The sequence below is a fragment of the Hydra vulgaris genome, chromosome 10, assembly GCF_038396675.1.
Source record: "Hydra vulgaris chromosome 10, alternate assembly HydraT2T_AEP".
Classification (NCBI taxonomy): Eukaryota; Metazoa; Cnidaria; class Hydrozoa; order Anthoathecata; family Hydridae; genus Hydra; species Hydra vulgaris.
This window is the reverse complement of record NC_088929.1, coordinates 49,970,788-49,998,130: the sequence shown is the minus strand read 5'-3', so window position 1 is coordinate 49,998,130 and position 27,343 is coordinate 49,970,788. Positions and strand designations below refer to the sequence as shown.

The 27,343-nt window shown below is 25.5% G+C and overlaps 1 protein-coding gene across 4 annotated transcripts in view; it reads right to left on the bottom strand.

Annotated features, from left to right (window-relative positions):
• Positions 1-27,343, bottom strand: part of LOC101239895 (coiled-coil domain-containing protein 62) — a 53,870-nt gene that overhangs the window by 11,618 nt on the left and 14,909 nt on the right. For all 4 annotated transcript variants that reach the window (XM_065808237.1, XM_065808239.1, XM_065808238.1 and 1 more), the window contains exons 6-14: positions 26,579-26,624; positions 24,420-24,477; positions 17,151-17,213; positions 16,832-16,933; positions 5,159-5,236; positions 4,470-4,563; positions 3,337-3,386; positions 2,647-2,692; positions 871-959 (exon numbers count right to left, since the gene is read on the bottom strand). In XM_065808237.1, coding sequence (XP_065664309.1) covers positions 871-959; positions 2,647-2,692; positions 3,337-3,386; positions 4,470-4,563; positions 5,159-5,236; positions 16,832-16,933; positions 17,151-17,213; positions 24,420-24,477; positions 26,579-26,624 — 626 coding nt within the window. The remainder of the gene's footprint in view (positions 1-870; positions 960-2,646; positions 2,693-3,336; positions 3,387-4,469; positions 4,564-5,158; positions 5,237-16,831; positions 16,934-17,150; positions 17,214-24,419; positions 24,478-26,578; positions 26,625-27,343) is intronic.

The following is a 27,343-nucleotide window of genomic DNA, read 5'->3' as shown; positions in this document are numbered from 1 at the left end:
GAGAGGATCGAAAACCATATTGATTGTCAGTAAGTTATTTCACTCAAGATGAAATGTTGGAAATTTGTTGATCAAAGACTCAAAGACCTTGCTAATAACAGATAGAAGACTGATCCGATATGAGTTGGAAGGGTCAGAATGTTCACCAGAATTTTTAAAAATTGGAACCACAGATACCATTTTCCAGCAGGCAGGAAAACAAGATTCAGTCAAACATTTAAATAGTTTAAAAAATTTAAAGAGAGTTCTGGAGAACACTTTTATAAGAATATGGCAGGAATGCTGTCTGGACCACAAGTCATAGAAAAGTTTAATTGATATATATTTTTAGCAACAGAAGCTGGAGTGATTTGAATGTCTAACAAAGAACCTGTTTAACTGGAATTAACAGAAGAGTATGACCATAAGATTCAAGATAATTAGAAGAAAAGCTCTTTGCATGTAGTTAAGCCTTATCATTGGGAGAGCTAATGAGATGGAATGTTAGACCTTCCTTAGTTAAAGATGTTGTTGAAGATTTTCCAAAAGCCTCAGGAACCTATCTTCTAAGATACGATACAAGATTTAATAAATTAAGAATAATGGAGCTTAGCATCTGACAGCAATTTTTTGCATTGATTTTTTGCATTAATAAATAAGCATTTGTTCAACTGAGAGCTGTTCTATTGAATTTTTACTTTTTAATTTTTTAAATCTTCAATCCAGAATTTTTGAGATTTTTTAATTTCAAGAGAAAATTTTAATAAGACTGACAAGTGATTTACACTTAAAACATTTTAGGAAAATAAAAAAGACTGCTTTTAATTCTTAAGTTTTTAAAAATAAAAAAAGGCATCTATCTAGAAGCTTATCGCCTGTAAATAATAATACCTGTCTCATATGTCCTAACTCTGCTTCTGTTCTTTCTTGACGAGATTTAGATAATTCAATCAAGCATTCTTTGCGCTTCTCTCTTTCTCCTAAAACATAAACAACATAAAACATAAACAACATAAAACATAAACAACTTAAAACATAAATAATTTAAACTAAATTACTGCCGTAAAAACTCTTGTTATATCTATACTAAATATCTGAGAAACAAATATCTACACTGAGCGACATAATGATAAGACACCCCAAAAATATTTATGTAACTCTACTATACATTTATATTTAAAAACAAATTTTTATTGTAAATAAAAGCAAAGGGTTTACAACACTAAACAACATTTTAACAAATTTATTTTAAATGTAACTCACATTTAAAAAAAAAAAAAAAGTTTTTACAGACAAAATTATAAGACAATTTTACAAAAAACATTTTATTTACAAACTGCAGTTGCGGGCAGTTACAAATATTTATTTGATGTAAACACCACAGACGATTATTTAACTGTAAACTGTTGTGAACTGTCAAAAATTTAATTTAGGTTTTTTTTATTAAGTATAAAATTTAACTACGGTGTTTGTAATGCACCGTTGAGTCGAGATGAGAAAAAAGTGATTTCTGACTTATCGAAAATTGGTCACTCCGGTAGTTACATGGCTAGAGCCATTGGACACACCCAAACTAAGAATAAAAACTACATTAAAAGTCCTCATATGTGTGGAATTAAAAAAGTCCTGGACGCCCATTAACATTAAGTGACCATGATCGGCGAAGGTTGTTGAGACAAGCTTCAAATTCTTCATTAACTGCACATGAAATTGCTGCAGAAGCAGGTGTGATTGCTAATTTATGTACAGTTCATCAAGTTATTCATAATGCTTTTCACCTTTCTCGCAAAAAACTTCAGCAAAAACAACCTTTGACAACAAAACACATAAACGATCAAATAACTTTTGCAAAAGACCATTATACACAATACTTTTGCACATAACATGGAAAGAAGAGCGGCAACAAGTAGTTTTTCTGATAAAAAGCATTTTTATTTTGATGGGCCGGATATATAGAATTATTATTCTTACGATTTGTGTAAAGAACCAGTAACACACCAACGATGTCAAATAGGTAATGGTGGTGTAATGATTTGGTGTGCCATTGGGTATCATGATAAATCAGAAATTCATTTTATTGACAGATAAATGAAGACTAAGGATTATCTTTTAATTGCTAAGATTATTATTTCAACAACACTAGAATTGAAACATTGAAGTGACTAGCTAGATCTCCAGACCTGATCGTTATTGAGCTTGGGCACAGCTTTGAATGTGGTAAACAATATAGTTCACTAGCTGACTTAAAATCCTCCATCACGTCTGCATTGGATGCAATCGACATTTTGTACATAAAAAAGTTGTATGATTCTTTACCTTCTAGAATGATTGAAGTGATTCAAAAAAATGGTAAAAGTATCAACTATTGATTTTTTAAATTGAGGCGACTTTTTTTATAAAAGACAATTTTTATAAATTTTTTCCAAAAGTGTTTTATAATTTTGTCGCACAAAAAAAACAGTTTTTTTATAAAATGTAAGTTATGCCTAAAATAAATTTTTTTAAATGTTGTTTAGTCTTGTAAACTCTTTGCTCTCATTTACTATAAAAATTAGTTTTTAAATATAAATGATTAGTAGAGTTTTGTAAACTTTTTTGGGGTGCCTTATCATTATGTTGCAGCATAGATAAAAAAAAAAAAATACAAACAAGCATTAAAATTCAAACCTGCATGAAACAATTCTTTTTGAAGAAAAATATTTTCTTGTTTTAACTAAAACAAAAAAATACATTAAAAATAGCTTTTAGGTAAGACAAAAAAACAATATATCAAAATAAAAGGTTGAAGAAGAAATTAAAGACAAAAAGAAACTGTAGTAATTACTTATAGCAACCTTCAACATTTTACTTTAAGTGTTGCAAAAATAAATTAAAGAGCATAAAACTTTTTTTTTCCTTATTTTAGCATTAAAAAAACAAAACAGCCATTACATCAAAAAGACCAGTGCTGAAATTATATTGAAAATGCTCAGTTGGTTCCAATTTTCAGTTTTGTCAAAGTTGTCAGTGGTCAGTTTCGGTCAGTGGTCAGTTTTGAAATAATATTTTAAAAGATGACAAATATTCATGCATAAAAAAACAAACAAAAAAAAGACCATAAATTCATATTTTGCATTACTGGAACCTGTCAGTCAATGTATGTGCATAAAATCGTACCTTATATGTCAGCCAGTCTTGTAATTGCACCTAACTTTACTGAACTTATTCAAGGTTATAATTAATGCAACTCTAGTTTTCTACACTAATCAGCATTTTCGAAAATAAAACTAAATTTTATTGTACTTTAATTTAGCATGAAGAAAACAAGTATAGTATACAGAATTTTATATTATCTCATACAACTAAAATAATTTCCACCTGTGAAATATCTTCATGTGATATCGACGTATGCAATTGACTCACAGATTCTAAAATATTGATAAAAAAAGTAAAAGACTAAATGGCCATAATAACGCCTCTCTTTCATATTTATAAACTACTCTTATGACTCATCATGTTACAAACTAATCAAATCAAACATTTTGATTTTTTTTCTTATAAAAACCTGAGCTATGATCTTTAAAAGCTTCATTAAAAAATTTTAATTTTGTTCTAATAATTTTTAATTTCATTTTTTTAAAACCTGCCTTATTTTTATTATAAAAATATTTTCTTATAACTTGTTTTAAATACTTTTATTTTCTTTAATTCCATATTTATATTTTTTTTTCTTTTGAAAATTTAAAAAATTTTAAATCATCATGAAAACAATTTCTTTATATTTTGTAAAAAAAAATTATATTTTTATGACAACAAAAATTGCCAGCCATTAGCAAGTTACCACCACCAAGTAATATTTACATCTGTTTTTACATCTTTTAGATTAAAATAAAAAACATTACTAGTAAAATGTTTTACAATGTTTCTACAATATATAAAAAAGATAGCTTATTGTAAACAAACTTTTAGCTTAAAATTTAGTAAACCAACTTAAAAAAAAAGTTTGAAATTTATTACATAGTTAAATAGAAATATAACTTTTACTAATTTTCTGAAGCTTAGAGCTTTTTCAGCACAATATTAAAATATTATTTTTTAATATTAAAAAATATTTTTTAGAGCAAGAAAAATAATTATATTTTATTATTAAAGGGATTTTAAAAGCTCAATAAACAGAAAAAGTTTAAAATTAAAAGCTTTTACATTCAGATTTTTAAGGTTGCTTTTAATTCAAAGCAATTTAGTCATTATTAAACTCAAAATTAAACATTTAACTTAAATAATTGTTTAAATCAATTTTATTATTTATAACATCATTATAGATATTTTAAATATTTAGATATTATTATTATTATTATTATTATTATTATTATTATTATTATTATTATTATTATTATTATTATTATTATTATTATTATTATTATTATTATTATTATTATTATTATTATTATTATTAAGGATATTAAGTCATTATTTTTTTTAAAATTATTAAAATATTTATTGAAAATTACTTTTTAAATTTTCAACTTCAATTTTTAGTCCTGAGTTTTCGTTGCGAAAAGTTTCAACTTCATTTTTATAGCCAGTTTCCTTCTCTTTTAATTCCTTTAAAAAATGATTATAAAAATTATTTTCAAAATTATTTTATTTATTTCTTTAAACACCTTTTTATAAAAAATTATTATTTTTTTATTAAATTACCTTTTTATAAAATATTTTTTTAAACTTGATTACACAGATTGATTAAATATATATTTTTTTTATAGAGAGGGAGAAGGGGGAACAGATAACAATAAAATATTGGTGTGGTGCAGGTCAAAAGCCGATAATGTAACAACATATACCAGTAAAATATTTATTATTTAAAAAAATGTATATTCAATGCAGTTTTTCGCAAAACAGATATTTTTTTTGAGATAAATAAAATAAATTATATAAAGATGAAATAGAAAATATTTTAATACAATAATTAAAAACATAAATTGTATGATGAATGTATTTATGTTATATTTTCCACATTCACATAAAGTTTTTAATGTTAAAAATAATGAAATTAATGGAATAAAATAACAATATCAATTATACCAAATCTTATCCAGAAATTTACAGAAAGCAATCAAAATTGTGTTAAAAATATGCAATATTTTTTTTTGTCAATATAATGCTAACAAAAATAGCTTTGTAATTAATAGAAAAATACTTGACAAGTTTCTTTATAATTTTCGATTTTTTCTAAAAGTTCATCAATCTTTTTATTGGCATCACATAGATCTTTTTCCTAAAAGAGCAAAAAAAAAACATCAACTCAGATAATGATCTAAACATAAATTTGTGTACATATATATATATATATATATATATATATATATATATATATATATATATATATATATATATATATATATATATATATATATAATATATATATATATATATACATATACATATATATAGTATATATGTTACTGTTACCCCAAGTGCCAGGAATTAGCTAAATGCATATTATTTATAATATAATATTGCTACTGTGATTTTCATGTGTTACCACAATCTTCAGGCAAGTAGTAAAAATATAATTTTGCTACGATTTGTTTAGTCAACATTATGGTATATACTTATATAATATACAATATAATATACATTATATTTGTCTTTTAGTTGTTATGGGACAAAAATTGTTTAGTAGTTAGGTAAATGTTATTATCAATTTGTTTTTAGTTAATAGTTGTGGAATAATTATATGTTTTAATGCTCATTTAAAATATTCGTTTATGTGATAAGGTGCATTATTTATATATTAAAAAATATATAATTAAAAATTGATATACAAATATAAATAATATTATGAAACATATTACAATAGTTGTGTATGTGAGTAATTTATCAGTTATCCCAGAGTAATATAGTTATTGTTAGTTATTAGTTATTGTTTTTAGTTTTTTTATAAGAATTTATTTTTGTGGCGGCACTTTGATATAATTTCGGTTCTTTTATTTAGCAGCTCCTCAGGTTTTGGATACGATATAATAGCAAATTTCTCATATAGACATAAGAGGTACAGACATCAGAATAGACCATGTTAATATAGATGTTTCATTAAAATTGTTTTTCAAACCCCAGACCTAGTTTGATAGGGCGGTGGACTTTTTGTATTTAACATTACTGAATAATGATTTATGGTTGTTATATTTGGTTTTCCATTCACCTTTCATTAATCCAATAAAAATTTTGATGGGTTGGTTTTTTAGTTGCCATGATGGATTTGTTATATACAAATTTATCTATTGAGCACTCTTTTAAGTATACATGATAATATAATGATATTTTCTTTATACATGCACTTATGTATATAAATATATAAATTAAACCAGTTCAAAAAAATATTTTTTAATAACTAAGTGGCTAGATGTGTAAATGTTGTTAATTGATGAAAAAAAGTAAATCATTAAAGTTTCAAAGCATTATTCCAAAATTTAGTAACAGCTCAATTAAGTTTACTTTTCAATGGGGTCCTGAAATTAAAAAAAAAAGTTCCTTAAAAGTAGGTCAACCTGGTACTTAAAAGAAGCAAAATAATATATAAATTTCAAAAATAATAATTGTTTTATAAAAAATAAATTAAAAAATTTTCATTTTTATTAAAAACTTGTAAAAATGTACTTTTTTTATTTCTAGTTAAAAACCCATAGTTTTTGTGCAATTAAATCTAAAACTGTAGTATAAAATTATCTTTTTTTTTTCAAAATTTTTATATAATTTCGCTACTTTTAAGACCCAACATGACATACTTTTGAAAAAACTTCTTTTTTCAAAATAATAGGGACCTGTTAAACAGTAAAGTTATTTGAGCTGTCCCTAAAACACATTATTTAAGTTTGCAGTTTTGAACTAATTTTCCTGACCACGAACCACATCAAGTTAAAGGGTAGCCCAAATAAAGTTCAAAAATTATTTTTTTTATATGCAATTTTGAAATGGTCTAATATATATATATATATATATATATATATATATATATATATATATATATATATATATATATATATATATATATATATATATATATATATATATATATATATATATATATATATATATATATATATATATATATATATATATATATATATATATATATGTAAATTATGTTAGTGTATTTTAAAAATAGAGTGCTCAATGTTCTTAAAGAACAGAGCAATAATTAATCAGTAAAAAACACTTATCTAACTTTTATCTTCTACTGTAAGTTTCACCATTGCTGGATCATCAGGAAGAGTTACTAAATCTCAAAAAAAATTCAATTTATAGAAAAAAATAACCATGAGCGAGATCTCGTCTCGTTCTCGTTTCTCGTGAGAAATGGGACTTCTCGTGAGAAACGAGAAATAGAAAATTCTCGCGAGAAGTAGAACGTCTCGTTCTACTTCTCGCGAGAATTTTCTATTTCTTAAATATTATATTATTTTCCAAATTAAAAATTATTATAATTTACAAAATGCTTAATAATTTGTTTTTTTAGTTATTTAATATTTTGACTCCGTGATTTTTATAAATCTAATTAAAAATTTAATTTGTTTTTAGATTTATTATTTATTATTTACAGTGGAAATTAATCGAGGGAGCAGTAGAAATTTTGGCACCACTTAAAGGAGCTACAGAAACGTGGTCGGCTGAGTCTATTCCAACAATTAACACTGTCGCCGATTCTCTTTATTTAATCCATGAAAAAATTGATCAATTTATTGAGACGGATGGAAAAAATGGCTATGGTGTCTTGTATGAAAAAAACTTGAAAAGCTGCATTGAGAAAAGATTTCCTCTTTGTCACACTAGAAACTTATTGAGTGCTGCAGCAAACTACTTAAATCCTGCTTTAAAGGGACTTCACTTGAAGCTCCTCAAAAAATTTCAAACAACAAAATTGATCAATTTATTGAGACAGGCGGAAAAAATGAAAAGAATGGTTAGCCCCACAGGTTAAGGATAATGTCAAGTGCCAACCTGTTGCCAGAGTCCTTTCAGCAGATTTGTCCCCTTACTCAAAACTGAAGCGCAAGTTAAACGTCATACTTGAAACACAAGAGCCAACATCTGAACTGAATCCTATTTTGAGCGAAATGTGCCAGTATGAATATCTCCCTGATGCCAAAAAAGACTTTCCGATTCTTGATTGGTGGAAATTGCATTCAAATACATTGCCACAACTCTCTTCATTAGCTAGACAAATTTTAGCTATTCCAGCAAGTTCAACTAAATCAGAGAGAGTTTTTAGCTCAGGTGGAAATGTTGTCCGATCATCCAGACACAACTTACACCCAGAAAAAGTAGAACAAATCATCTTAATCAGAGAAAACATTGTCTTGTTGGAAAAGTTTGGCAAAAAAATTCTGAATTAATATTTGAAAAAGTTGTTTACATATGACAAATGTCATTTGTGTCTATTTGTGAAAACCGTGTTTACATTTTTTTTTTACTTGGATTTTAATAAATTTGTTTCCATTTTCCTCGGTTAAGCCAATATATTGTTTATAAGGGTTGTTTTGTGAGAAAACAATGCACTTGTAAATTATATTTTTCAAAAGGCATTTTCCATTTAGAGGGCAATTTATTTTTTGTTTACAATTACAATAATCAGTGTTTTTTTCTTTTATATGTTCATTTTTATTAATTAACGCGTAGTTGTGGCCTTTTATAATTCTTTCTAATTTTTTTTTACAACTATAACTTACTTTAATGGTATTTCTGTTAAAAGTCTTATGTAATTTATTAGAGGGAGGAAAATGTTTGTCTATTAATTTTAGAAAAATTTTACCTATATTTGTTGAAACATTTTTGCTGTACAGTTGAACCAAATTATGTTTCTACTTCTATTACGCTTTTTTTGCAAAATTTCAGCTCAAAATTTTGAAAAGCCACTTTTTTTAAGGACATCTTCATAGACGCGTTTAGAGGAGTTAAAATTTTCATTAGAAGAATTTTTTTGGTTTAGCCTATAACAATAGGCTATTGAAATTGGAATTTGTTTTAGAAACATTTATACAATTTGATATTACACATAGAAATTTGATATTGCACATTTATACAATTTGATATTATTGATTTTTACCCCTCAATTATAGCAGAAATTTTAGATAAAACAATAGAATTTAGAAAATTTCAGTTAGAAATTACTGAGGACACTATCCGTATAATTAAGCACTGCAGAAAAAATTTACGCTTTAATAAGGAAACGTGAAAGAAAAAAACCACGCACGAATGCCTTGATGTAACAATGGGAAGTTATGACGGAGCAGAAACTTGCAAATTTGTAGGCTTATATATTTTAAATACCCTAGCTAAAATAATCCAAATTAATCAATTAGGTCTTTATCGCGACGACGGTTTAATAATAATGCATAAAAAATCAGGGCCACAACTCAATAAAATTAGAAAAGATATTATTAAAGTTTTTAAAAATATTGGCTTCCAAATTGAAATAAATATAAATTTAAAAATAATGAATTTTCTTGATGTCACATTTAACCTCTCAGAAAGTTCCTATAAGCCCTACAAAAAACCTAATGACGAATTATTGTATGTTAATGTGAATTCAAATCATCCTCCTCAAATTCTAAAACAAATTCCAAAACTCTTCTAATGAAAATATTTTTAACTCCTCTAAACACGTTTATGAAGATGCTCTTAAAAAAAGTGGCTATCAAAATTTCGAGCTGAAATTTAAAAAGAAAATTGCAAAAAAGCGTAATAGAAATAGAAAGATAATTTGGTTCAACCCCCCACAGCAAAAATGCAAATGTACAGCAAAAATGTTTCAACAAATATAGGTGAAATTTTTCTAAAATTAGTAGACAAACATTTTCCTCCCTCTAATAAATTACATAAGATTTTTAAAAGAAATACCATTAAAGTAACTTATAGTTGTACAAAAAATTTAGAAAGAATTATAAAAGGCCACAACTACGCGTTAATTGATAAAAATAAACATATAAAAGAAAAAAATACTGACTATTGTAATTGTAAACAAAAAATAGATTGCCCTCTATATGGAAAATGCCTTTCGAAAAATATAATTTACAAGTGCATTGTTTTCTCACAAAATAACCCTGATAAACAATATATTGGCTTAACCGAGGGGAATGGAAAAACCGTTATGCCAACCACAAACAATCGTTTAAACACAAAAAATATTCAAAAGAGACTATGCTGTCAAAATATATTTGGGATTTAAAAGACAAAAAGAAAAATTTTAATTTACAATGGTCTATTCTAAAATCTGCCTCTGCCTATAATAACATTTCCAAAAAATGTATGCTATGTTTGCAAGAAAAATTTGAAATAATTACTCATTTAAATCAAGAAAATTTATTAAATAAAAAATCTGAATTAATTTCTAAATGTAGGCACGAAAATAAATACCTCTTAAAAAATTATAAAAACAAATGACCAAATTAAACTATCCCCATTCCAAAGAAATTTATTTAATAATTACTTTCTGTAACTTCCCGTTAACAAAAAAAATATAGTAATTAAAAATTTTTTTATAATAATTTATAACTTCCTGTAAAATATTTTTTTCTAAAAATTGAATTTGTTTTTGAGATTTAGTAACTCTTCCTGATGAGCCAGCAATGGTGAAACTTAAAGTAGAAGATAAAAGTTAGATAAGTGTTTTTTACTAATTTTTATATATATATATATTTATATATATATATATATATATATATATATATATATATATATATATATATATATACATATATATATATATATATATATATATATATATATATAAGTATATATATATATATATATATATATATATATATATATATATATATATATATATATATATATATATATATATATATATATATATATACACACATATATATACACACATATATATACACACACACATGTATATCACATGCTCCACAGTGGAAAATGTTAAAGTAGTTCATAATATAAAGTTTCATTCTTTTTTTACCAGTTAAGTTAACAAAATTTATTTAAAATACTCTCTTCTAATAATAAAGTTACTTTATTTGAGCTTTTTTAATGGATGCGAAAGTCATCTTACTTTCAAATGTCATATGATATAAAACACATTGTAAAACATTATTTCAACACTAAATTGTAAAGTCTGACTTTTTTTACTCTGTAAATAGAGCTGGCACCTTAAATTAATCATCAGTTAAATTTTCAAGAAATTAATGAAAGAACTTTTGCAAATGAATGAAAGAACTTTTGCAATGTAACAAAAGTTAAAAATTAAAAGGAAGATAAGGACATCAGTTGTTTACAATATCAACATATTGTAAACAACAGATGTCCTGATCATATATATATATATATATATATATATATATATATATATATATATATATATTTATATATATATATATATATATATATATATATATATATATATATATATATATATATATATATATATGTATATATATATATATATATGTATATATATATATGTATATATATACATATTTATATATGTATATATATACATATATATATATATATGTATATATATACATATATATATGTATATATTTATACATATATATATGTATATATATACACATATATATATACATACATATATGTGTATACATACATATATGTGTATATATATATATATATATATATATATATATATATATATATATATATATATATATGTATATATATATGTGTGTATATATATTTATATATACATACATATATATATATATATATATATATATATATATATATATATATATATAGTACTGTGAATAAGTTTTCGACCACTTACATTTTTTCAAAAAATCCCAGAGAATTTTTCTCTAATATTTAAGTTTGTAGTTCTAAATTATAAACTTATTAAAACTTGTATTGTATATGTATTTCACACAAAATATGGAACAATTACAAACTTTTTAATGTCAAACTTCATAAAAACACTTAATATTTACTATGTCCTCCTTTTGTCTCAATCCCAGCCAATATTCGCCGGGGAATAGATTCATAAAGTTAAGTTAGTTATAAAATCTTGGGGTATGTTGTGCCAATCTCTTTGAAGTACTTCAAAACATTCTTCAGCATTTCAGGGAGCATGTTCGACCTTCTTTCTGTCCAGGTAATCCCAAATATGCTCAATTATATTTAAAACTGGACTCTGGGGAGGCCAGGTCATCAATTCCAGTCCTCCTTCCTCTGCCATTTCATTTAAATAATTTTTTGCCACTCGGAAACAATGTTTTGGGTCATTGTTCTGCTGCAGAATAAAATTATGACATTGTAGTCTCATTCCGGATGATACAGTATGGTGCCTTAGAATATCCACATAACGTTCCCTGGTGAGTCGCCCCCATATTTTGATCAAATCACCTACTCCAGATGAAGATAAACAGCCCCAAACTTGTAAAGAACCTCCTCTGTGTTTAATAGTAGGATTTAAACACTCGGACTGATAGGCTTCTTCAATTCTTCTTCAAACAAATTGGCATCCTTTCGTTCGAAAAATTTCGAATTTGGACTCATCGGTGTACAGAACCTGATTAAACATTTCCTGGGCCCAATCTTTGTGTTGTTTTGCATATTTAAGTTGTTTTTCTTTATTGCCACACCGTAATAATGGTTTTCGAATTGCAACACACCCTTAATCCCGATTTAAGTAGGTGCCGTCGAATAAAAGAAGAGCTGAAATTTTCACAGTTGCTGTGTTAATGTCTTTTGCCAGCTCGGTTGATGCTTTTTTTGGATTTCTTAAGATAGGGTTTTTAAATATTTATTGTTTTTTTTTGTGTTAGCTTAGGAGGTCTAACACTTTTCTTTCTATCTTCAAGGGAGCCAGTTTCTCTTAACTTTTTAATGATTTCTGTAACATCATTCTTTGAATATCCTGTTTTGGATCTAGTTGTTATGACACATCATTTTAATAAATAAACAAACAATTCCCTCATGTTTCCTCATCAATTTTGTTTATTTATTCAAAATAATATATTCTTTTAACTTTTCTTATATATTATTAAACTTAAGTACGCTTTAAAAAAATTACATAGGAAAAAAATTATCAATACGTCTAATTATACAAGTGGTCTAAAACTTATTCACAGTACTGTGTATAAATATATATACATATCAGGCTTGTAGCAACTGAGGAGGATGGGGGGGCGGGGCGGGGACAACAGGGGCATTTGCCCCCCCAATAATTTTTAAAATAAATAATTTTGAGATAATTGACTGAAAAAATGACTTTAAAAAAAAAAGTCCTTAAAACTAATTTTAGGCCCTTTAATCCAGCACTGCCCCCCCCCCCAATGTAACTTTTGTTCCTATGTGCCTGCATATATATGTATGTATGTATGCATGTATATATATATATATATATATATATATATATATATATATATATATATATATATATATATATATATATATATATATATATATATATATATATATTGTTATACTAATATTGACATACTATTGTTGACATTACAAAAAGCATGAATAATACTCTCTTTTCTAAAATAAGCCCAAAATCTGTTGAAATAAAAAAAATAAAAAGTTTTAACTATCTACAACAAAAATTCTGTAGTATATATATATGTATGTATGTATGTATATATATATATGTATGTATGTATGTGTATATATCGTACACCCAGATCAAGGGCGCCACAAGTCAAAAATTATGGATATTGAGCTATTATGTGTTGTGCATGGTGACAAAATACCACAAGTCTAAAAGGAATGTTTACAAAATGACAGATACAAATGTCACTCTTAGTTGGAAAAAATATTAAAAACTTAAAACTTCAACCCTGATTTTCTCAGTTTGACACTTTTTGACTTGTGGCACCCTTGATCTGGGTGTATGATATATACACATACATACAGCTATTTAGTTTTTATCATACAAAACAACTATATACACTTAAAAGAAAAGTTGATTATTTTTAATTTTCAATGTTCTAAATTTTAAAATCTATTTTTTTTTCAAATATTTGAATGTTTTAAAAAAATGGGCAGAAAAAAAAAAAAAAATAGCTATAACACTGATAAATTACAACGCAAGAACTCCTGTCTACTGCCACAAGTTGTAATCTGAGCTTTCAACCTAGCAGGCAATTGCCTACTATTGGCCATGTTAACAGATTTTTTTGTGCTTTCTTAGTTATTGTGTTCTTCAAAGATTAAAAAATTCGTGTCAACTAACCAAAAAATTTTGCTTTTGCTCGAAAGACATCTTCTGGAAACCTTGCGGTGTCCTTAAAGTGGAGTATTGACTCCGTGACAGGAGTCAAAACTTCACTAAAATTTTTGATCCAGAAATGTTCGGCATTTCTGATTATTCAATATAATTTTTGACACTAAAAACTTTCTGCTTTTTAAATGTTTTTATATTTAATAATATAAAAATTTAACTCACAATTCTTGCTGATCAAATGTGATTAACCAGAATTGATTTTGATCAAATCATTTTTCAAAAAGTAGCTGATCATTTATAGCATTGGTGGTGTAATGGTGTAAAAAATGAAAAGTTTCTCTAGGAAACTTTTCATTTTTTTCTTTACTCAACATCAAGATTGGTGTTTTGGGTTAAACTGTTTATAGAGGGACTGAAGACTTATTTGAAAACAAATTTTTTTTAAAAAAGTAACTTTTTTCAGATCTTGTGTAGTAACCACTTTTTCTTAATTAATTTTTATGTTGATTTTGAATTACTCAATACTTTTTTCTTTGTTATAAATATTTAGCCTTCTACTTCAATTTTAATAAAAGTGATTATTTTGACAAAACAATAAATTGTTAACCTAAGTGAAGACATTATTTTTATTATTGTAGAATTTATGGTAAATAATTTTTCTTTCATTATATCAATAAAATACGTCATCATTATGTGTGGTTTTAAATACAACAGAATATTCGGCATTATATATGTAATTAGTTCATATAAGGAACAATTTGTAATGATTACTAGTGAAAATGCGAAATAACTTAATAACAGGGGTGGTGCAGTGATTAGAGTTTTTTCTCAAAAACAAGAGTTCTGAGGTTTGATGTCGGCTCTGGCCAGATAAGTGACATTGGTAAGAAAGGTGTGACTTCCTAATTAAATTGCTCTTCCACAGTGCTTTATGATAAAACTTCAAGTTCTCCTTGGAGCACCTTAACAACTAAAAAAAAAAAGTCATACAGATGATTGTGAATTGTTGTGAGGACTTTCCAAGTAGAAATTTTAATTTATTAACTTATTCTTCTGTAAATATAATATGGCATTTTTTAAATATTTGCAAAGAAGATCTACTATATTCCTTAAATAAATATCCCATTATTCAATTGTTTTTGCCATTTAACAGATCTTTCACTTTTTCAATATATTCTTTGACATTTGATTCACAAGTAAATGGGCTGCCTCATAATTTTAAAGAAGTTAAGAAGAATTTTCTCTTGCATGCCCAATGTAAAACTTACATTTTTTTTTTATCCTGCTATCTCAGTTATTCCTGTCACTGGTTCTAACTGTATTTTTTATTCTTTTAAATTTTTTAACAATGGTACATATTTACCGAAACATTTCTAAATTACCTTAACCTTGATTTTAGAATGGTTTGGATATTTAAAGATATTACCACAAGGAAATTTTGTAATTGATGGTATTTCCAAAGCAAATTGCAATGACTTCCATGCTGATGCTTAAGGTCAATGTTATTTATAATTGTTTTATCAGTTGTAAAAATTGATTAAAAGCGTAATACGTTAGTTATTCCATTGTTGTATCTTTTTCCATACCCGTAATACTTTATCTATAATATAAATCTATAATAATTTTTTCTGTCAAGAAAATGTAGCAAATAATGATAAAAACATTTAAGTTTTTTGATGTGTAAATACAAACTGCTTTTGCAACTACTAAGCAGTCAAACTTATTTAATGAAAATTTCTGAAAGATAATTTTTTGTTGACTTCATTAAAAACAAGTACAAAAAACCCTGAGTTAAGGCAACTTTGTATGATAAAATTTGTAAACTTCTGGAAAATTTCTAAAGAAGTTTATTTATCAATACAATTTTTTATTATTTTGATTTATTTGTTAACTAGTTTATAATTTATTAATTTACTAGTTTATTTTTTCTTGTTGCAACATTTTTCATTGTAAATTTTTATTCAAAATTTAGTTTACAAAATTAATAGCATAATATTTTCTTGTGAAAGCAAATTATTTACATTAGTGTAAGACTATTTTTTTTTATATGTAACTTTTATTTTAATTCAAAGTTATCCAATCAAAATTGAAATTGCATAAGTTTTAACATAAAGTTGCATAACTTTAGTGATAAAGAATGCACTGCAAAGGTTTCTAGTTTTTAACTTTTATAATATTTTTAAAATGTTAAAAATAGAAGTAGAAGGTCAACCACAAAAAAATAGCAAAAACTGAATTGTTTTTTGAACTTTTCTAAAAAAATTAATTAAGAACTGGTTAAACAAAAAGATACAATTTTGGACCCCATGCCCTCCCCTATTAAGTGCAATTCTTTTGGGGTACATCCCATTGAATATACCATGCTGTTTACCTGATGCTAAATACTTCTTTGTAAAACTTTCTTTTTAATTTCTCTAATATAAACGCCAATGCATGAATACATAACCTAATAAACACCCAGATTGCTATTTTATAATAATTTGGATTTGTTATTACATAAAAAATGTTTTCAAAGTTGTTGATGTTGTAAATATAACTTTAACACCAAATCTCCTGAGCTCATTAATTTTGATCCTTTGGAATGGTTAATGAAACTTGAAATATAAACTTAAGTATGCAGATAAAACAAAATATTTTATAAAATTTATTAGGAAATACCTTTAAACGCAATAATGTTGTTGTTTTCTGATCACGTCCTTGTAAATTGGCAACAGTGGATGATAATTCTTCAACAGAGTTTTTCAAACTTTTATTCTTCATCTGATTAAAAATATTTTCATTTTTTAATTAAAAAAAAACAAACTGTTTTCAGGTAAATATTAATTTTAATACTATAATCACCTGTTCAAATGAGTTTTATGCTTTAATGTATTTAAATTTTCTATTTTTAATACTATAACCCACTGATCAAATAAGTTTTATGTTTTAATATATTTAAATTTTCTATTTTTAAAACCATCAAACTCAATAAAAAAACCTCGATTTCTAATAGTTGATTAGATGACTGGCTGGCTTTGAAAGTAATCTGCTGAAGGTGGATCTAGAAGTAAACATTAAGCAATTCAAAATAAACTAAAAATGCTCTGATAATATTTTTAAAATAAATCTCTAATTTATTTATAATATAAAAAAAATAGAACAAAGTAGTAATGTACAGAAAGTACAGTAGTATAAAAGAGAATTTTGATTTATTATTTATTTATTTATTTATTCATTATTATTATTATTATTTTTATTATTATCATTATTATTATTATTATTATCAGCAGTAGTGGTAGTATTTTTTCCAATATTGCAAAAATGCGGTAAAAAATATATTCCTGGTTAACATCTTGATATTGTGTACTTTAGTTTGTTTTACAAAAAAAAAATTACTAGAAATTCAAAAAAAAGTTATTCAATTTTTATTGTTTACAAGTAAAAAAACTTAATCAAAGAATACTCCATATGAAACTTTAATAAGGTTTGGAGTTTGAATTTTTGCGACATAACACCTATATCCACTTAAAATAACATAACATATCATATATATACATATATAGAACCACGTAACACAACATCCACTGACTTTAATTGTTATTCTGTTTACTTATAGCAGGGTTCGAATTAAGCATATCGTGATTTTTTGTTAATTATTTTTTCTTTCTAATTTAGCTTCTTTTTTTTTTGGCCATCCTTAAAAAGTAATGTTTTTGTCTAAGTTTTTTTATTCAGAGTCATAAAGTACCTCACGCTAAATTTATTTTTGAATAGAAGTATGATCTTTGCTCTCTTGCTTGGAGATTTTGTAAAAATTAGCCATATAAATATATTTATTTATATCTTATATGTTGTTAACACATAATATAAGCTTCTATCTAAAAATTATTTTAACAAGAAATCTCGAATAGAATATAAAAAATACAATTTAAAAATATAAAAATTTAAAAAATACAACATTTTTTTTAGTTTAATTAAAGCAATACCAAGATAAAATATTTTCTATAAATATGCAAGTTGTTTTTAGGAATTTTATTTAAAAAGAAATCTATTTGAACAAAAGAATTTTAGTATTCTAAAAGTCTCTCATTCAAAAAATTTTGCGATTGAAATTTGAAATTGAAAAAAAAATTAGAAAAATTTAAAAGAATTTTAACGCTAAATAATTATAAACTTAATTCAGCGGGATCTGTAATACCCAGCATGTCGAGAATCACTGCTAAAAGTTAAACGTATATTTACCTACACTAACAATATCAGATTTAGAACATAGTGCAAGTGAGGAAGAAAGTTTTTTTTCTTAAACCGTAAAACCCTTTTGAATAGTTAATTATATTTTTTTTCTTAAAAATAAGTGTTAAAAGTAGAAACATTCTATTGCAAACATTAAACCAGTGATTGATAAAAATTAAATTATAAAAAATTTAAGTTTAAATTTATTATATTTTACTTCTGTTCAAAGAAATTTTTTTCTAAAAAAATAAATTAAGCATTTTCTCGATTTATTCAACCAAGCTTTTTTGTTTTACTTTTAATTGCAAAACAATTTGAATGAAAAAATTGGATGAAATCATAACTTTGAAAACCATTTGAATGAAAAACTTAATTATACTTAAATTTTTAATAGTACGCTAGATCAAGAAAGAATAAATTATAAAAAACATAAATTTGTTAACTGGAAAATTTCTAAAGAAGTGAAAAGAAATCTAATCTAATCTATTATAAAAAACGTGGTATCTAATGTTTTTTTTACTTTATTTAGTTTATAGATTATAGACTCCTCTATAGGCAAGCTTTTGTGCAAATATGAATTTTTTTGACGATGTTCTAATTTGTTAATTAGAACAATTCTATTTATTTGCTTCGTTTTATTTTAAATGTGTTTTACATGATCAAGGTTATAAACTGTATAAAACAGCGTCACAAAGTTGTTTTAACACAAGCTCTTTAACTTGTTAAAACAAATTTGTACTTTATTTTATTGTTGTTTTATAACTTTTTATAATAACAGTTTTATAATAACATACTCTCTAAAATAAATACTCTATAAAAATAACACATAATTTATTGTCAACATGAATGTATTAAATAGTTTTCGATGACTAATTTAAGTGGTTTAAATATTGTAATGTTTATTAATAGTACTAAGTACGTTACTTGCTCCTTACCCTATAACTGCAACTTAAACTTTTTATTTATAACTTTAGCTGTAAATTATAACAGTAACTTACGCTATATTAAACTCTCCTAATTTATAAGATAATATTTAAATATGAGAGATAATATGTTAAAAAATAACAATTACAAAATAATGTACAAAAGATACAACTTTATACTAACAAAATAAAAGGGGTAGAAATTTTTTTTCGCAATTAGATTTTTTTTCGCGATTAGATTTTTTTGCGTTAATTCGAGCCCTGTATAATATAGAAAAACATGAAAACAATGTCATTAAACCACGTTATTAAACCTCATATATTATTACTTATGCACACTGTACATTTATAACAACATAACAACATAGAATTAAATTTAGCTTGGAACTACATTGCCACGGACTTTGTTTTACTTAATAACTACTACTAGATCAAATCTATGTTAACTTAACTTTTAACTTAACATTTAACTTAACATTTAACTTTAACATTTACATACTATTAAAAGAACTATTACATATTCATAAAAACTTTGATTGTGAAACAAAATCGCAGAGATGGTTTATACTCCCAACCTATCCCTCGGCAGTGTTTACTTTTATTTATGTAGCTCATGGATCAAACTCATTTTTAAGTTTGTTGATATAAGCTACAAAACTGACAATAAGATGATTTTGTAATAAAGTAACTGAAATTAGAACTTTGGTCCTGCAATGAGCAATGAATTTATTGCTGAAATTTATTTTAAAAAATCCAAATCTCATTATTGATGTAAAAAAACAAAAAAAAAATGTAAAATTTAAGAATTAAAAACCTTAAAATTTTGAAGACATTAAAAAAGAAAGTTATTAAAGCTAATTATTGATTGTGAAACAAAATCGCAGAGATGGTTTATACTCCCAACCTATCCCTCGGCAGTGTTTACTTTTATTTATGTAGCTCATGGATCAAACTCATTTTTAAGTTTGTTGATATAAGCTACAAGCTTTTTGTATGCTTAACCCCTGTACATTAGGGTTATAACTTTTTGCTACCAACAGTTGACAATATAAAAATTAGATAAACTTTGGTTTGAAACAACTAAAAAGTTATTGGTTTTATTTACTTTTCGAAAAAGGTCACCAACCTTGGTTACATGCTGGGTCTCATGAATAGGTAAATAAAATTTTCTCTATAAGTATACCAAGAGTATACCATTGATCTCAAAAGAAACTTAAATTTTATATACAAAAAAAACAACATTTTTTATCAAAAATTGATAAGGGTATTTTTTATGATCTTTATAGCAATATATTTTTTTACAATAAGGGCACATTTTGCTTTGTTTTTTTGTTGTTCTTTTAAACTGAATTTTTGAACTTTTTCTTATAGATATAGATTAAAAGAATTAAATAAAGAAATAACATTGTTTATTTGCTCTATTCAGACTTTCAGATGCAAAAACAGTTAAATTTAACTTCTTATTTTGAAATTTTGTCAACCACGCAACTCGGATTAAAATTGATGACTCATTTATGATTGATCCAACTATTTCCCCAACTATTCATTTAACGAATAGTACGATTCATTGAAACAAATAGTACGATTCATTTAATTAGTGCTATTCGTTTAACAAATCGTACTATTCATTTAACGAATAGTACGATCATTGAAACAAATAGTATGATTCATTTATTAATACAATTAATAGTACTATTCGTTAAATGAATAGTACTATTTGTTAAATGAGTCATACTATTTGTTTAAAAATCATACTATTCGTTAAATGAATAGTACTATTCAATTAAATTACTATTCAAGCAACCACTAACTAAAGTTGGAAGTTACTGGAAGAGAAAAGATGAAGATTGTAGAGCAAGATAACAATTGACAGACAACCTAAAGGATTGCAAATTATATGAATCAGGAAAGCAAAATGAAGGAAGCAAATTCCAAAGAGATGATGTTCGAGGAAAAAAACTAGAAGAATAAGCATTTTTGGAGCACTTAGGAACAGTCACAGAAAAAGAATGAGACTTAATTGAATGACGAGGAACGCAAGAATGAATTTTATTAGATAGCACAAGAGACGTTAGCTCTTTAGAACAGTGCCCATTATAGTATTTGTAGAAAAGAGAAAGAGAAGCAACACTACGACGATGTGATAATGGTTGGAGGTTGGCTGCAAGAGCAGGTCCAACTATGTTTACAATGCGTTTTTGCACCCTGTCCAAAAGAGAAAGGGCATCATTAGAAGATCCAGCCCAGATATGGCAACAGTATTCCATACAAGGCCGGATTTGAGACTAATAGAGATAGAGAATAGAATCCGAAGTAAGAAAGTGATGAGCTTAATAATGAGATATAACCTTAGCAGATGCTAATTTTGCAACAGATTTGAAATATGGTTTCCAAGAAAGATCGGAAGTAAGAGTTAATCCTAAAAGATGAGGAGTGGATGACTCATCGAGTACATTACTGTCATAAATATAGGAAGATCTAAATTATTGCGATAACGATTGGCTGAAAAAAATTGAGTTTTATCTGAATTGAAGTTCACCAGCCACTGTGAGCCCTATTCTGTAGCAGAAGTGAGATACTTTTCGAGCTCAAATGCCCCCTCCAAACAATCAGAGAGTGTTGGCTTCTTATCATTACAAGAATAAATGGTAGTATTATCAGCAAACAATACCACCTTAGATGTGAGAATATCTGGAAGATTGTTAATGTAAATTAAAAAGAGTATAGGGCCAAGGATAGAACTTTGAGGAACCCCTGAAGTTACAGAATAAGAAGAAGAGTGACTTTTATACTACGATTGGAAAGGAAGGATTCAATAATCTTAAAGATGTTGCCAGATACACCATACGAAGAAAGCTTATGGAGAAGACCAGCATCCCAAACTTTATCAAAAACTTTTGAAATGTCAAGAGTGATGGCCTCAACCTCTCCACCTTTAACTAATGCACGATAAACTTACTTATTACTGTTAGCAAATCAGCTGTAGAACGAGAAGATCAAAATTCATATTGATGGTCAGAAAGTAAGTTATTAGATTCAAGATGAGAAATTAAGTGTTTGTTAAATAAAGATTCAAAAACTTTGCTCATGATAGGAAGAAGACTAATGGAACAGTAGTTAGACGAATCAGATTGCTCTCCAGAATTTTTGAAAATAGGGATAACAGATGCCAGCAGGCTGGAAAACTAGACTCTGACAAGCACTTGTTGAATAGTTTTGAGAGTATAGACGGCAGCTCCGGAGAACACTTCTGCAAGACAATAACAGATATGTTGTCCAGGCCACAAGCTGTAGAAGAGTTAAAGCAGGAAATCACTTTAGATACAGAAGCTGGAGTGATATGAATGTCAAGCAATTGATCAACCTGTTTGTTGGCAATATCAGGTAGAATGCAACTAGTGGAATCAAGAGATAAAAAGTTTTTAGCAAACAATTACTAGTACTAATTACAAGTAATAAACAAGTAATAAACATGTAATAAACTAGTACAGTATTATTAGTTAAATGAATAGCACTATTAGTTAAATGGATAGTACTATTCATTTTACAAATAGTATGATTCATTTAATGAATAGTATGATTTATTTAATGAATAGTATGACTTACTATGATTTCATTTAACTTAGTATGATTTCATTTAACAATTAGTACTATTCATTTAACAAATAGTACTATTCGCTTAATAAATAGAACTACTTTTTTAAAGACATCAACTATTAGCAAATTCTTTAATAACCATTTAATAACAATAAATATAACACAAAACTAATTTATAGCAATAGAAACTTAAAATATCTGAAATATTTTATTCATATATGAGTAAAACTACAGTTAGTTTTTTTTTTTTTGGTATACGTTAATTATTTTGTTTTACTCAAAAAATTCAGCCCAAACATATTTTTTAAACATTCTCTTTAATATGAACACAACTTGTCTTGGGATCCCTTTAAACAAACTTGAATTTATACAGAAATCTAAAAAATTGATTTTTGATAATGCTGTTTTTACTCTTGATTCATTTTGTTTTCAAAAATTCATTTTATTTTTAAAGAAATCTAGTCCCAGATAACAGCTGCTGCAGATGTATGGTATTTGGCAACAATCACAACAAATGTATATTGTTTATCAATGTGAGCAACTTTGGTAGAATCATATAAACATTTAGGTGGTTAGTCCTCCCACACTCTATTAAACTTAGATATTAGATTAGATAGAAGCAATTGTTTAGCATTGACATAATATATTATGTTAGTAGCTGATTTATTTAAATTTTGTTCTGTATGTTTTATTTGCATACCTGCAAATAGTATGGATGTATTAATCTACAACATCTATACTATTTGTACTAAAGTACATACCTACACTGCAATAGTATGGATGCACTAATGCACATACCTACACTAGAATAGTTTAAGCTATCTAAAAATTTAAAAAAATTCAAAAACTCTTGATATTACAGTTAAAGATGTATTTAAATTCTATAAAACTACACGAAGTATAGTACACGAAGGTATAAGTTTTAACCAGGTATAATTTTTAAGAAGGTATAAGTTTTAACCAGAAGTAATCTACTACTGTTTGATTAGTATGGATAAAATTTACTATTTATTTATGTACTCAGAAACCATACACACTGTGCATATGTAAACTCATTAAATTTTCCTTTCTAATGAATATTACAAAACTTTTTCTTTAAGTCATTTTATAGTATATGATTAAACTTATTGTTGTGAAGAACACTGTGTTAATTCAAAACAAAAAAAAGCGCAGTATTCTTTTCATAACATAAAAATTTATTTAATTATAACAAAAAATTACAATATAGTAATATAGAGATAAGACTTTGTATAATAAAAACATATGTGCTGAATATAAAGTTTGATTGCCTTATTTCAACTAATTAATTAAATTAAAACAATTGCAAGTAATTTAACCAGTTATTTCATTGAGTGCAATTCTACTGTTTTATTTTTAATTATTTGTTTTTACTACTCTCTACAGCCTTTCTTTACACTGTCTTTTAGTTTTTATAATTTATTTTGACCCTTTCTTTTCAAATGCTAGATAAAGGCCTAATGGAACAAGGTTATAACAAAAAGAAAAAAGTAAACCTGTGTTGTTTCTAGCTCATGTGATTTCGATTGTGCTCCACTTTCACAAACTTTTAACCTTAAAAATAACAACATTCTGTGTTACCATACCAACAAAATTTAATTACTTTTATTTCTTAAAGTCATCTGTCATCAGTCATCTGTCATCAGTCAACTGTCATCAGTCATCTGTTATCAGTAATTTGTCATCAGTCATCTGAGGCCAAAGGCTATTTATATATATTTGAAACAACTTCAAAAAAATTTTCTTTTTTAAATTTCAGAAATGTTCCAGGTATTAAATTAAATTGATCTTATATTGGGGCAGGTGAGGTTCCTCAGCTGCAATACCTAGGGAAAGAAAAATCTTTAATTTGTGGGTAAGATTAGGAGTAGCTCCTAAACTTAGAATAGTTCAAAGTGCTACAATAAACTCTAACTTGACCTGCAAACCAGATTAACGTCTAGAAGGACATAATTTATAAAAAACTGCTTAAACTTCTCCATAATGCCTTATTCAAATTTAAAAAATGACATGAAAGCCTGCGTAAACTACACCAAGGAACTTAATATTAGTGATAACTTGTTCTTTTTTAGAAGAAACCCAAGTTTTTTGTAAATAACACAAAAGACTTGCCGACTTGAAATTTTGTACAAAACCTTTGTTTCCACAGAGTTTATAGATAGTTTCAAAATCAAAATGACTGTAAAATTGTAGGTAACAAAAGCTTCTAAACTAGACTAAATCCTAAAGAAAAAATTATTTCTAGTCAATCAACATAAAAATCATATTTTTCTGCAGAGAGAAAAAAGACTAACTATGCAGAAAGAAAACAGTCTGTGACTTTAACTATACATAACTGTAACTATACAAAACTGTAACTATACATAACTGTAACTATACATAACTGTAACTATACATAACTGTAACTATACATAACTGTAACTATACATAACTGTAACTATACATAACTGTAACTATACATAACTGTAACTATACATAACTGTAACTATACATAACTGTAACTATACATAACTGTAACTATACATAACTGTAACTATACATAACTGTAACTATACATAACTGTAACTATACATAACTGTAACTATACATAACTGTAACTATACATAACTGTAACTATACATAACTGTAACTATACATAACTGTAACTATACATAACTGTAACTATACATAACTGTAACTATACATAACTGTAACTATACATAACTGTAACTATACATAACTGTAACTATATATAACTGTAACTATACATAACTGTAACTATACATAACTGTAACTATACATAACTGTAACTATACATAACTGTAACTATACATAACTGTAACTATACATAACTGTAACTATACAAAACTGTAACTATACATAACTGTAACTATACATAACTGTAACTATACATAACTGTAACTATACATAACTGTAACTATACATAACTGTAACTATACATAACTGTAACTATACATAACTGTAACTATACATAACTGTAACTATACATAACTGTAACTATACATAACTGTAACTATACATAACTGTAACTATACATAACTGTAACTATACATAACTGTAACTATACATAACTGTAACTATACATAACTGTAACTATACATAACTGTAACTATACATAACTGTAACTATACATAACTGTAACTATACATAACTGTAACTATGAGCATCAAGACAGAGTTCTTATGAATTTTAAAGTTCAATTGAAAAAATTAAAGAATATTAAAAAAAGAAAAATTGTTGATAATTTATTATTCATTATGTTTTAAAAAGTTAATTTATCTTGTTTTCTTCAGAAAGTTACAACTTCTTGAGTTTAAAGCAAGCATAATCCTTTTTTTTAAATAAATTCTATTTTAAGAAAGCTGTAGGCTACCACTATTAAAAATACTCAAAATAATTAATTTATTTAAAAACCTTTCTTATTTTAAGGTTACTTTTGGAGGTCTCTATTAGTAACCTTAAAAATATAACAGAAGAAGCAATCATCCACAACACGATAATACTCTAGTACAACTGTCAAAAAAATCAGTCTTTCTGAAAGCTACCACTAAGTCCTGAAAACTATGTACAAACCATGCACCAGCCAGTCAATTTATTGTTAATAAATAAAAAACAAACTATAAATTTATGAACTTAAAAAATTTAATTTACAAACCTTTCGCGTAACTGCTTTATCTGTTCATGCCTTCTTTTTAATTCAACTGAAAAAAGAGAATTCTTTAAAAATTTTTACATGATATAGAATGAAGATTGTAAGAATATGTTATATGATATAGTAGAGAACATAATTGTAAAAGTCTTGTAGGTAAAAAGTTGTAAAAACTTGTAATGATTTCAGAAAAAAAAAAAAATTCTTATTTGTTTTTTTTGGAAGTAGAACTGGAACAAGAAGAAAGATTTTCTTTGTCCGTTATATTGCACTATTTTAAAAAAGTATCTAATATATATCTAAAAGGTTTTAATTAAATTAAAACATTTCATTAAAAAAAATACTTTAAAAAACCTTTTTTTTTTTTCTTTGTAGTTATTAAAACATGTTCTTAGTGCAACAAAAACTTTTAAATTTAATTGTAGTTTTACAATTTTTTTTGTTAATCAAAATTATTATTAAAATTATTTATTATTAATATAGTCTTTTTCTAATTATTTTACTAGTCTAACATTTTTTGCTTAAAAACAATTAATTAAAATTTAATTAGATTAAATGGCAAATTTTAATTATAAATATAATTTAGATTTTAGTTAAAATTAGATTAAAACATACACATATAATATAATTATATATGTATAATAATTGTACAGTAAACATGTACAAACTTGCATGTTTTGCAACTCAGTGTTTTGATAGGTGGAACAGTTGTATATAAAAAGTAGAAAATATACTCATAGAAATACTAAACATTGTTATAAAAAATACTCT